General features: G+C 39.7%; 1 protein-coding gene across 1 annotated transcript; it reads left to right on the top strand.

The window, feature by feature from the left end:
• The first annotated feature begins 4,228 nt into the window (after window positions 1–4,228).
• Window positions 4,229–6,803, top strand: fzd7a (frizzled class receptor 7a). Its single transcript, XM_037789849.1, has one exon. It carries the CDS (start codon window positions 5,005–5,007, stop codon window positions 6,694–6,696), a length of 1,692 nt encoding a protein of 563 aa, XP_037645777.1. The 5' UTR covers window positions 4,229–5,004; the 3' UTR covers window positions 6,697–6,803.
• Window positions 6,804–13,894: the final 7,091 nt, after the last annotated feature.

The raw sequence follows: 13,894 nt of genomic DNA, 5'->3' as shown, positions 1-13,894 counted from the left end.
TGGAGTGGCTACTAACTGCTGTTTTACACCACAGGGAGAAACGACAAGTGTGCGAGTGAGTGAGTGTGTGTGAGCGAGAGAGGGATCAAAGTCATTTCAAGCCCATTTAAAACACCGTCATTATTGGACTGGATTTATTGGAGCCCCCAAAAAACTATCCATCCACCTGCCTATCCGTCTATTAACCCTTGCGTCCATTCATCCGTAGTGTCTAACATCACTGGTTCTGTAGGCTGTGACATTCAGGTGGTGATTTGTCCAAAACCCTCCTGGGAAATCAGTGTGCTAACAACATTCTTAATCAGTAGCTTTAATAGCTGGAGTCTTTAATTATTACATTGCTGCCCATCAGCTATATGTACCAAGGCTTAATCCAACCAGTAAAACCAAACCTCTAATCAGAAGCAGTGGCCAGCAAATTTGACTCATCCCTCAGATTGATAATTGAGCTTTCTCAGGCTCCCAGCTATAGTCTCTGAGTGTTTGTCATTCAGCTCATATATGCATGTAATCATAATGTCTTTTCTTAGCATACTTAACACAGAGGTCACAGGTTTGACCACCACAACAGCTGCGTGTCTTTAAAAAGCATCCATCCGAACTGTTCACAACCAGACACCACATTGGAAACGTTTCCGGTCGACAAACCTCCTCCGCTTCTCCTCATCAATAAAATCTGCTTTTCATTAATCAGTGTTGTGCTGGTTGTGATGAGATTGAGGTCAGTGTGCATATTAGAAACACAGGTTGGGTTGACATAAAAGACACAACTGCCAATAAGGTTTTAGACTGATTTCATCTACTAAACCATTCAGGAATTCTTTTTTTTTTTTTTTTTTAACTGGTCACTTGATGTTGCTATGTACAGTTTTATTGAAGAGCCTACTGTTCCATTGCATTAAAACATTTCCTTTGAAATTATGAAGTAAAAGAATATAAACATTTTTATAAGATAAGATTTAAAAAAAATGGAAATAAAAGAAGGGAATCCATGTAAGTACAAGATGGATAATGGTGAAGATTTAGCCAAAGGCAGTGTAGAACATAAAATTGAAGGAAGTTAAATTGCTATAATCGATATTTTCAGAATCAGAATCAGCTTTATTTGCCAAGTACAAATGGTGCCTTCAAATGGGCTCGTGTTTACCATGTTCACAAGAAGAGTCCATATGAACGCCCTCTTCTTGTGGTATTCACAACCTCGTAAGTGGAAAGTTTCTGAAAGCTCAGAGTTCACGAGTTGTGACGTGTTTGTTGACGTTGTCAGAAATGGCGGAGACCATGAAAGTTCATTTTTGGGTGCATAATAAGTGAATATATTGTAATATTAGTCATATTTTGTTTTCTTCATAATTTCACAATATGTTAGAGGAAAATGTTGATATTCCCAACCGCCTCATCTTTCTCCTCTGTCATTATGCCTTTGCATTTACTGCATTATGTTACCTACTTGCTAGCTTGTTAAATTGTTAGCCTCTCTGGCTTCTAGACGCCAACAGTAACGTTAATATTGCCGTTGCTTAGCAGCGGTGTTCTCACGGCTTAACCACTTGAACTCCGGAGTTTCATTTGAAGGCACCAATACATACAAGGAATTTGACTCCGGTTTTATTTATTTCACCAAACATATTTACACAGAAATATATAAAAAAGTAATAGCTAGGGACAAGCCCAACAAAGCTGGACAAATAAAGGAAAAGAGTAGAAAGAACTTTTTCTAATAACAATGCATCAAATGTCAATGTGGAAACAATGTGTAATGTGAAAGGGGTTAGCCGCAGTAATGAACCTACAGAGAATTATCACCTGAATCTGCAGCTCCTCTCGACCTTATGGAGCTATAGAGTGAGTTTCACCTAATTGTTTAGCTGCCCTGCCTGCAACTTTAGCCTCTTATTTGTTCAATGTAGTTGTGAGGAGAATCTTTACGGGACTGTAGTTGCTGAATGAGACAAAGTAGTCCCTGTCCCGTGGGACCATCTTTAGAAAGTCCAACCCACTTTTCCAGTCTTTTCAGTTGTATTATGTTGGTGAAGTGTGTCACAGGCAGGACAAAGATTCTTTAGGAATAGGAGATAACATTTTGCCTGAATCAGTTTCAAGATGAGAATCAGTCTGCGGTGGGTCAAAAATCCAGATTGGCCTAGTGGCCTATTTCTATCTAACTTCTATTTAATAGGCCAGTTTACAGCGGGGAACTTATACTGACTTTTCCTTTTGGTTCAGCTTCTCTTCCTGCTCCCTCTCCTTCTCTTTCTCCCCCTGCCCTCTTCGACCTTCTCTCTTCTTCCTGTCCCTTCCCCCACCCCGACCAACCCCCACCCTCTTTTATCCCACTCTGGGTAGAAACACACCAAATGCAGCAAGGAACCTCCCACACTCGCTCGCCTTTGGGGCAGATCGATCATGCTGTCAATCCAATTTACTACCGCTTCGACTGTTGTTGATGTTAATTCCCACAATGATACAGATCAGCTCAGGAGCTGCATCTGATTGTTTGCAGTGAAACCCTTTAAGCAGTAAACAGCAACAGGTTCTTGCGGTGCTTGCTGTGGTCGAGTGGTTAAGATGCTGGAATCCATTTAGTTTTTTTTCATGGTTTGCTCACTCACTGCACTGCAATGTGTTTACATGTCCTGCACACAGTGAATGACTCTGTGTGTGTGAAGAGATGGAGAGAGCTCGACTTCACAGCTGCACACTAAAATAGTGTAGATGGGAAAAAGTTTCAAACTTAAACAGATGTAAACTTTCTGTCGTGAACAGAGAACTCCTCATGTGCTACAGGGTGTGGTTGCTTATAAAGAAGATGAAGCACTATAGAATAGGGAAGAAAATCAAGTTATGGAATAATGTACTTTATCCTGCTGCTTCATTACAACATGCAGATTTAGTACAGACATTAGAAACTGAACAGTTGGTCTGCAAAGATGCATCTTACATTACTGTGTTTGTATGCCTGATAATCAGATTTAACTGCCTTTGCATTCAACTTTATTAACATTTGAATTGTTGAAAACATATTAGATGTGGTCAGCAATTCATAGAGACTTTGTTTATGTGCTTTATTTGCAATTTCCAACGTTTCCTATAAGAATATATACTGTGTGCTGTTATTATCTCAATAAAAGTAACACAGTAAATTTCGGAGTATTTTCTACATTAGCAGATTTTTACTTTCAATACATTTTTAAACACTGTACTTTCAGCTTCAGAGTCAGTTGCTTCTTTTAAATCTAAACTCAAAATGAACTTTTATCGAACTGCCTTCCCTGATTTCACCTGATTCTATTTTTTATTCTGTTTTATGGGTTTCACTATTTTAATTTGTATGTTGCTCTTTTATAGGATAGATATACTTTATTGATCCCAAATTGGAAAATGGTGTTACAGCATCAGGTTATCCAGACAAAAGTAAATAAGATGTACATATCAACATTAGAGATTCATAGAAATATACCCGACTACTACAACTAGCATAAAACTCTAAATTATAAACATAGAATAACATACTTTATATTAGCAAAGTGTGCAAGATACTAACAACTTTAGCAAAATGTGCAAGATACTATGTTTGTTCTTAAATAAAAAATGATTGAGGTAGTAAATGTGCAAATGTAGTTGTGCAAAATTCAACACGTGCAAGATTATTGCAGGAGCAAGAACAGAGTGAATGGTTGAGACAGAAACTATTAGAGAGTTTTTGCAAGAAAATAGGCTTATACATTGTATGCATCATCTATGAAATGTAGAAGCTCTATTAAAAAACGACAAAAGGCTAAGTGTTTTACAATACAACATGATACGATACAACTTTATGGTCAGTTTGCACTGAAATTCATTTTGCATCCTTAGGCAGCTCAGTTTGAGAAAAAGTACACATACAATAGACATACTGTTACCATAAATGCAAGAAAATAGGCTTATAAATTGCTTGTGCAAGATGCTTTAATATATTTGAATCATGACTTTTTATAGTGCTTCCTGTATTGTAATGTATTATATGTAATGTATTTATTTTTATTTTTTTCTTATCTGGACCTTGAGTCTGCAATAAAGTTTGAATTGTATGCATCATCTATGAAATGCAAGAGCTCTATTAAAAAAAAAGCAACAAAAGGCAAATTGTTTTGAAAAAACTAATCTGCAAAAAATATATTATTATATTATAAATATATATATTATATTATATCATAAATATATATATATAATATTATAAAAATATATATATATTTATATTATATTATATATATATATTATGAATATATATTATATTATAATATATTATTAGCAAATGTATTATTTATTGTATAATATCTGGTGTAATGTAATCACTGTAACACATTTCCCTTCCATCCATAGGGAGTAGAGGCCAATCAAGAAGGAGTCCTGTAGGAAAACAAACAATGTGATTGGCTGAGACGCGGCCGTCGGTTTCAAGGCGCCCCTCGTCCTGGGTGTCGGTGCCGGTGGGGGTCTTGTGAATGGAGGAATGGAGGAGGGGGCGCCTTGAAACCGGTGGAATCTGCACGGAGCTCTCTGGACTTCCAACCGCTCAGTGAACCGCCGCTCCGCGTCGAAGTCAAGTCGGACAAAAACCATGGAAATATGAGCCTTTTTCTTTACTTTTAAACGCGTCTTTTTTGCGTTAAAGTAACTACGTACGTGCTAAACGAGCTGGGATAACTTGCTGTTGAATTACGTCGAGAAAAATGGGACTTTAAAGTGTTTTTATCCAGAGAGAGAAGGAGAGAGAGAGAGTGGAAGAGTGCTGCTTCTTGGAGGAGTCAGTTTACAAAAGACCATGAAGAAGAAGTCACGTTTCTGTTGGATTAATCATTAAAACACGTGGGAAAAACACGGTTAATTGATTGCACCTCGAAGTACTCGGACTACAAGATAAGTGGCGACACAATTAATGTAGATTTTTATAGTTTTTTAACCCGTTTTCAAAGTACTTGGATCAAAGTTTTCCCCTCCTCCTCCTCCTCCTCCTCCTCAACTATGGCGGCCTGCAGGTCCACCACTGTGTTGCTGCGGATCATGTGGCTGCTCTCCACTTCTTTTGCTCAACATTACAACAGTGAAAGCGGGATATCGGTGCCAGAACACGGCTTCTGCCAGCCCATCTCCATCCCTCTGTGCACCGACATCGCCTACAACCAGACCATCATGCCGAACCTGCTGGGCCACACGAACCAGGAGGACGCCGGACTAGAAGTGCACCAGTTCTACCCTCTTGTTAAGGTCCAATGCAGTGCAGATTTAAAGTTCTTCCTGTGCTCCATGTATGCACCGGTCTGCACGGTTCTGGAGCAAGCAATCCCACCGTGTAGATCCTTATGTGAGAGAGCACGCCAAGGATGTGAAGCCCTCATGAATAAGTTCGGGTTCCAGTGGCCAGAGAGGCTCAGATGTGAGGCGTTTCCAGTGCACGGTGCTGGAGAGATCTGCGTGGGTCAGAACACATCCGAACCAAGCAGCCCTGCTTCGTCATCATCTCCATATTCACCAGAACATCTCACCCTCCCACCAAACATGGGCAAACCCAACCTCAACCCGAACCAGCCCAAGCACAACCAGAACCACCAGTTCTCCTGCCCTCTCCAGCTGGAGGTGCCTACCTATCTGGGGTACAAATTCATGGGTGTGAATGACTGTGGAGCTCCATGTGAGCCCACAAAACCAACAGGCATCATGTATTTCCGTGAGGATGAGGTGAAATTCGGACGTTTATGGGTCGGGATCTGGTCCATCCTTTGCTGTGTGAGCACCTTATTCACTGTGCTCACATACCTAGTGGACATGAGGCGGTTCCGATACCCAGAGAGGCCAATCATCTTCCTATCTGGGTGTTATTTCATGGTGGCTGTTGCTTATGCTGCTGGGTTCTTCCTGGAGGACAAAGTAGTGTGTGTGGATAAATTCAAAGAGGATGGCTACAGGACTGTAGCTCAGGGGACTAAAAAAGAAGGCTGCACCATCCTCTTCATGGTGCTGTACTTTTTTGGTATGGCCAGCTCCATCTGGTGGGTGATTTTATCCCTCACTTGGTTCCTCTCTGCAGGCATGAAGTGGGGCCATGAGGCGATTGAAGCTAACTCCCAGTACTTCCACTTGGCAGCCTGGGCAGTCCCAGCTATTAAAACCATCACCATCCTCGCCATGGGCCAGGTGGATGGAGACGTCCTCACAGGTGTGTGCTTTGTTGGCATCTTCAATGTTGACGCACTCAGAGGCTTCGTGTTGGCTCCTCTGTTCGTCTACTTGTTCATCGGCACCTCCTTTTTGCTTGCTGGCTTCGTGAGCCTCTTTCGGATCCGCACCATCATGAAACACGACGGCACCAAGACGGAGAAGCTGGAGAAGCTGATGGTGCGGATCGGTGTGTTTTCTGTCCTCTACACGGTACCGGCTACTATTGTGATCGCTTGTTACTTCTACGAGCAGGCCTTCAGGGAGCACTGGCAGCGGACCTGGCACATGCAGACCTGCAAGCGGTTCGCCGTCCCATGCCCGGTGCACAACTTCGCCCCCATGACCCCGGACTTCACCGTGTTCATGATCAAATACCTGATGACCATGATAGTCGGGATCACGTCCGGTTTCTGGGTCTGGTCCGGGAAGACGCTTCAGTCGTGGCGGAGGTTCTACAAGCGCCTTAGCAACGGTAACCATGGAGAGACAACAGTGTAAAGTTTTGGTAGGAAAGAAAAAAGATTTAAAGGTCCCATATTGTAAAAAAAAAGAAGTGAGATTTTCAGGTTTTTTATATTATAAAGCAGGTTAAAGTGCGATATAAATACTGTTAAACTATCAAAACGCTCAATATACGGAGAAATACACACAGCCCGTATTTAGAAATTGTACGTTTCAAAACAAGCCGTTATAGGATTTCTATCCATTTGTGATGTCACAAATATACAACATTTAGACCATTACACAAGATACAGGATTTTTGATGTTATTTTATCCTGGATAATGATGACTGTACACATTCACGCCTGTATTCTATCCAGTGTAACTGAATCTGCCTTAATCCCTTATAATTTCACTTGAAGTGTTACATGGTTAGCAGCAGACTGAACATTTTAGAGGTTTTAATGAATTGTTATTTTTAGCCTTCAAAAACATGGCGAAAACGCATTAATTTTCTCTGCGTCTGGATACAGGACTTATGTTTCATGTTCTAAATCATGGAAACACCACGAAGGAGGTCACAAATATACAACTTTTAGACCATTACACGGTTTTAAACGTAAACATTCTAAACGTGTCCCATTTTATATCCGGTTGCAGTGTATGTTAATAACATCAGCTGACAGGATGTAAACATGGACCCAAACTGTTGCCTAGTAACGCAATTCCGTTGCAATTCCATTGAAATGTACTAAAACGGAGCGTTTCAGACAGGAGGGTGAATACAGGTATATTCAGGCAGACCGTATGAGGAAAATAAAGTTTTTTTGAACATTACAGCATGTAAACATGTTCTAGTAGAAACACAAAATACAAGTACGAACCCGAAAATGAGCACGATATGGGACCTTTAAATAACCATGTAAATGAGGTCAAATAGCTTTCATTTTTTAATACTATTTTTGGACATATTTTTAATAATTTTCAGGGTTGTGACAGCAATTCAGGCTTTTGGACACACAACCAATCTATAGCTGGATGATTTTTCTATATATTTCTTTTTTTTTGTTTTTGTCATCCCACACTCCTTGGCTTTTTGCATCTTTTTTGGATTATGAACTGGTGTAAAAATGGCCATACTGGTCCTTGGACTGCAATGCCAGACTGGTGAGGTTACTTTTTAATATGAAACTTCCTTACATATTATTGATTATAATCCTTCATATTACAATTTTTAATGTACTTCCTGTCTACTCTGGTGAGAGTTTCTCAGTGGAAAAAACACCATAGCAGAAAAGACTGATGGCGGCCCGTCTGTCTGCAGCAAAAAAAAAGGTCAAAGGTTTGATCCCTACAGCCGCCACACCCCTCTGACTGTGAATTCATGAATGCCTGGATTATACATGTACATTTTTAAGTTACTCTGCTTTTAGCTAAAGACTGAAATGCTTTAATATGTGTGTTAGATATTGCAGAGTACAATCTCGCCTGTTTTTAATCTGAGAATCAAACTCGTGACTCCACGCCATTATGTGCCAAGTGGCTGCCCAGAAATCAAAACTTTTATTTCATTTTTTTTTTTTTTTTTACTTTATTTTTTAACTTTTTCCAGACTGTTGAGTATTTTTGCTCTTGTTTTGAATGTTCACTCCGAAGGTGAATGAAGTTATGTATTGGTTTGCACAGCTATCTTAAAGGTTAAAAGTGTTAAAAAATGACTGATTCACCACAGGATGACCTGGATCAAACAGTTAAAGAGACCACACACACACACACACATACATACATACATACACACACACACACACACACACACACACACAGGCCTCCACTCTCTGCAACGAAGACACAACAGCTCATTGTTTGTCTCTGTGTGTGGTCTCTCAACTGTTGGATCCCCCCCATCAAAAAGACTTTTAAGCTTTTAAGACATCCAAAGCACCATTTCAAGGATCCAGATTTAATCCACACCAGGTGGAAATGGTTGCTCAGGATTTTTGATGTTATTTTATCCTGGATAAAGATGACTGTACACATTCACGCCTGTATTCTACCCAGTGTAACTGAATCTGCCTTAATCCCTTATAATTTCACTTGAAGTGTTACATGGTTAGCAGCAGACTGAACATTTTAGAGGTTTTAATGAATTGTTATTTTTAGCCTTCAAAAACATGGAGAAACCGCATTTATTTTCTCTGCGTCTGGAAACAAGACTTATGTTTCATGTTCTAAATCATGGAAACACCACGAAGGAGGTCAAAGGTCACAGCCATGTGGGAATATTTTTTATTTGGAGAGCAGTGGAGGCAGACTGTGCAGTGTTGAGCAGAGGTTGAGTGTTATATCTGGGACAAAATCACTGGAGACAATACAGCAATTTACACATTGCCTAGTGACCAGTTCATAATAATATATATTTTTTTAGATAACTTTTTAATACAATAGAAGGAAACTAAATGCTCCTATCATTAGAATAATACAACCCAAAAGTGTATTTCAGTACTGTTGTTTTATTTTCTGAAACACATGTAGTTTTTGAAATTTCATTGGAAACTCAACATGCAATTCCAGTGAGAAAACACTACATTTATAATAATAATTTCCTCACATAATAGTGCTGAATACATTATTGGTCACAAGAGCATCAATGTAAAACAGTAACCAGTGATTTTGTCCCATTGGAAATCCTCTGTTGCATGCAGTACACTGACTATTCAAACCACACTGTCTTTGTCTGACTAAATAATAATATCGGGAGGGTATCTTGTGGGGAAACCTGAGCAGAAAAGCATGTTTTTGTCCTCGAGTCGGCCGCAAGGCAGCATATGTTTGCCAGAAGGTTTTGTTTCTTGTCATATAGCACATTTTCTCTATATACATCACATGTGAATGATGAATGGAAACACCCTGCAGCAAGGAGGGTAAACTCACCACATTATGACCTTATAAACCTGGTACTCTAGTTATTTTTAGTCTGTAAAGCGGTGTCCTGGATCCTCACATACTAACACTAAGAACATATACACTAGTATAATGTTAAAGCTGTTTGTGTACTATAAGTTTCCCAAGTGAATGCACTACATACCTCAGACCCTGGTTAAAATTCGTATGAGTAAGGAAACAGGTCAACACTCCACCACATGAGTCATCTGTCCATGTTTTAGCCTAACAAGGCAAAAGTATTCAGTGTAATTGCCTTCAGGCAGCTGAGATCTGCCAGCGTCAGTGATACCAGACTGATGTGTTTGTCTTGTACTAAGTTTTCAGAAGGAATATGAGTGTTTTTTTTTTTTTTATTTGGAACATATGCAACCTACCAAGTAAACACAGACTCTGTTTTGTAAAGGCATATTGTATTTATGGGGACACTCATTTTTGTCTTTTTCACTTGTTTTTTAATGAGATAAGCCTGTTGTACGTGTACAGTTTGAATAAAATCGATAAGGTTTGTAACGCGTGGGTTCCTGTGCTTTGTGTTCAGAGGTGGACTTGTTGAGTGTCGTGGTAAATTCTTGACCTTGGAAACTGCAGTTGACAAAACAATCTCAATCCCAGAGTGAGTGGACCTTGAGTTCAGATTGTTTTGTCAACATATGCATGGTATTTATTGTTAAATAATGCACCACCTAAATCAAGTTTGGCCCTTATTGCTCTCACTTAGTTAGCACCTAAACCTTATGACACGCCAGTGAAAATGCTCTTCATTCATAGGCAGGACACATGACTTTGTAGACTTCAGCAGTGACACACAGGCAACATTGTGATGCTGCGTAGCAGAGCATTTGGCTAATAAGTGAACAACACAACTCCTATAATCCTTAATGTTATTGATAAATAACTTGATGCTCTTCATTGCTTGCACTGTCCTCAGAATCAGCTTTATTGGCCAGGTATGTCTGCACATACAAGGAATTTGAGTGCAGCTTTAATCATACAAAAACAAATCATTCTGTGTAAATGTGAATACAGTACATTTTTGTTTAACTTCACTTAGTGCTGGGTCTGTGTTGCTTGTACATGTCCACTAAAACTACCCCACTTTGAAACAGCAACATCTCTCTGAATAGTTCTTAAGTAGGGGATAATCGTGATGCTGTTTACCTGCTAAACATCTTTTACTTGATGAAAGAATCAGGTTCATTTCGCCACGTATATACATACATGGAAGCTTTCTCAACGTATTTACACAGAATAGAAATAACAGAATAAAATACAAAAATAAAATGTCTAAATACAAGTTAAGTGTTTGAAAGTTGAGCATACCAACACGTAAATTAATAAATAAATGAATAAATATACCAGCATTAAACAACAGGATTTTTTTGTTTGTATTTTGCCACACCTCTGTTGCATTTCTGAACATATTGTATTAGTTTGTCATACTGCAGCATCCTCTACAGATAGACGAATAGAAGTACACAAGTGGTTAATTCTTAGAGAAAAATGAGGAGAAATCTCTTTTGATTTTGACGCAAAAGTTACATTTTTATAAATAACACCAAAGTCTCTATGAGACCAGTGATTTTTATATTACTAATATTAATTAACATTCATTGCTTATGCTAATACTCTGCTCCACTGTAGACCACATAAGAATGATCCAGTTTAGTAAACAAAATGCAACAGCAGCACCACATGGTGATGTAAATGAGTAGGCCTACTGCAGTGATGAGTACCTTCAATTTACTACATTTAGAAATGAAGGAAACCGAGCTGGGCTAGAGACAGCTGAGATGACTTCTGAAATACAACTTAAGAGTACTCCACCGACTTAACATTATACTAGATAACAGTCTCAGAGGAGGAAGAAGAAGGAGAAGAGGAGGAGAAGAGAGGAGGAGAAAAAGGAGAAGAAGAAGAAGAGGAGGAAGAGGAGGAGGAGGAGAAGAAGAAGAAGAGAAGAAGAAGAGGAGAAGAAGAAGAAGAGGAGGAGCAGGAGGAGAAGAAGAAGAACAAGAAGGAGAAGAAGAAGAGGAGGAGGTGAAGAGGAGGAGAAGAAGAAGAAGAGGAGGAGAAGAAGAAAAAGAAAAAGAAGAAGCAGAGGAGGAAGAGGAGAAAAAGAGGAGGAGGAGAAGAAGAAGAAGAAGAGAAGAAGAGGTGGAGGAGGAGGAAGAGGAAGAGGAGGAGAAGGAGAAGAAGAAGAAGAGGAGAAGAAGAAGAGGAGGAGGAAGATGAAGAGGAGGAGAAGAAGAAGAAGAAGAAGAAGAGGAGAAGAAGAAGAGGAGGAGGAAGATGAAGAGGAGGAGAAGAAGAAGAGGTGGAGGAGGAGGAAGAGGAAGAGGAGGAGAAGGAGAAGAAGAAGAAGAAGAAGAGAAGAAGAAGAAGAGGAGGAGGTGAAGAGGAGGAGAAGAAGAAGAAGGAGGACCAAGAAGTAGTAGTAGTAGAAGAAGAAGTAGTAGATGTAGTAGTAGTAGAAGAAGAAGAAGAAGAAGAAGAGGAGAAGGAGAAGAGAAAAAGAAGAGAAGAAGAAGAACTAGTAGTAGATGTAGTAGTAGAAGAAGAAGTAGAAGAAGAAGTAGAGGAGAAGGAGGAGGAGAAGAGAAAAAGAAGAAGAAGAGAAGAGAAGAAGAAGAAGTAGTAGTAGTAGAAGAAGAAGAAGAGGAGGCAGAGGAGGAGAAGAAGAAGAAGAGAAGAAGAAGAAGAAGAAGAAGAGGAGAAGGAGAAGAGAAAAAGAAGAGAAGAAGAAGAACTAGTAGTAGATGTAGTAGTAGAAGAAGAAGTAGAAGAAGAAGTAGAGGAGAAGGAGGAGGAGAAGAGAAAAAGAAGAAGAAGAGAAGAGAAGAAGAAGAAGTAGTAGTAGTAGAAGAAGAAGAAGAGGAGGCAGAGGAGGAGAAGAAGAAGAAGAGAAGAAGAAGAAGAAGAAGAAGTAGTAGTAGTAGTAGATGTAGTAGTAGTAGAAGAAGAAGAAGAAGAGGAGGCAGAGGAGGAGGACAAGAAGAAGTAGTAGTAATAGTAGTAGAAGAAGAAGAAGAAGAAGAAGTAGTAGTAGTAGTAGTAGTAGAAGAAGAAGAAGAGGAGGCAGAGGAGGAGAAGAAGAAGAAGAGGAGGAGGTGAAGAGGAGGAGAAGAAGAAGAAGAAGAAGAGAAGAAGAAGAAGAAGAGGAGGAGGTGAAGAGGAGGAGAAGAAGAAGAAGGAGGACCAAGAAGTAGTAGTAGTAGTAGAAGAAGTAGTAGATGTAGTAGTAGTAGAAGAAGAAGAAGAAGAAGAAGAGGAGAAGGAGAAGAGAAAAAGAAGAGAAGAAGAAGAACTAGTAGTAGATGTAGTAGTAGAAGAAGAAGTAGAAGAAGAAGTAGAGGAGAAGGAGGAGGAGAAGAGAAAAAGAAGAAGAAGAGAAGAGAAGAAGAAGAAGAAGTAGTAGTAGTAGAAGAAGAAGAAGAAGAAGAGGAGGCAGAGGAGGAGGACAAGAAGAAGAAGAAGTAGTAGTAATAGTAGTAGAAGAAGAAGAAGAGAAGAGAAGAAGAAGAAGAAGTAGTAGTAGTAGAAGAAGAAGAAGAGAAGAAGAAGAAGAAGAAGAAGTAGTAGTAGTAGTAGTAGTAGAAGAAGAAGAAGAAGAAGAGGAGGCAGAGGAGGAGGACAAGAAGAAGAAGAAGTAGTAGTAATAGTAGTAGAAGAAGAAGAAGAAGAAGAAGTAGTAGTAGTAGTAGTAGTAGAAGAAGAAGAAGAGGAGGCAGAGGAGGAGAAGAAGAAGAAGAAGAGAAGAAGAAGAAGTAGTAGTAGTAGTAGAAGAAGAAGAAGGAGGCCCTCTGTGGAGTGCTATGCTAGTAGCAGCTAGCCTCGTCTTGCTATCTGTTAGCCTCTTCCCTCGAGCAGAGACCAGCCTGCTACAGAAGACAGAAGACTGGTGAGTTTAACGTTAAGATAACTTCTTTAACTTCTCTCTAACTCCACAACAACATGTAATGTTCAACCTTGTAGGCCTAAAGTTAGTGTTCAGGGCCCAGCCGACACATGTATCAGACTTCTCCCCATGGAGCCATAGAAAGCTTAATCCTCCTGTAGTCTCTCATTACACAGGCCTGTAGCTGATGGTTAGATAACTGCTGCTCGGTGAGATGTAACATCAGTGTAATGATGGTTAGTCCTCCTCACACAGTTACACTCTGGTGTGTTACTGATCTCTGCTGGCCAAAGCTGTAAATACAGTACAGCAGTCTGTTTGCCTTCTGTTACTGTAATAGTCCAAGTCAAGGCTAAGTCAATACTGTACAATACTGCAGTACATAGAAAAGGGATATGCACATTTCTATACAGTAAA

Source organism: Sebastes umbrosus, chromosome 13, assembly GCF_015220745.1.
Source record: "Sebastes umbrosus isolate fSebUmb1 chromosome 13, fSebUmb1.pri, whole genome shotgun sequence".
Taxonomy (NCBI): Eukaryota; Metazoa; Chordata; class Actinopteri; order Perciformes; family Sebastidae; genus Sebastes; species Sebastes umbrosus.
Note: the sequence above shows the minus strand (reverse complement) of the source record. Positions and strands in the feature narration are given on the sequence as shown.

Coding starts and splice junctions, on each gene's coding strand:
- fzd7a (XM_037789849.1), top strand. CDS start 5,005: ATGGCGGCCTGCAGGTCCACCACTGTGTTGCTGCGGATCATGTGGCTG.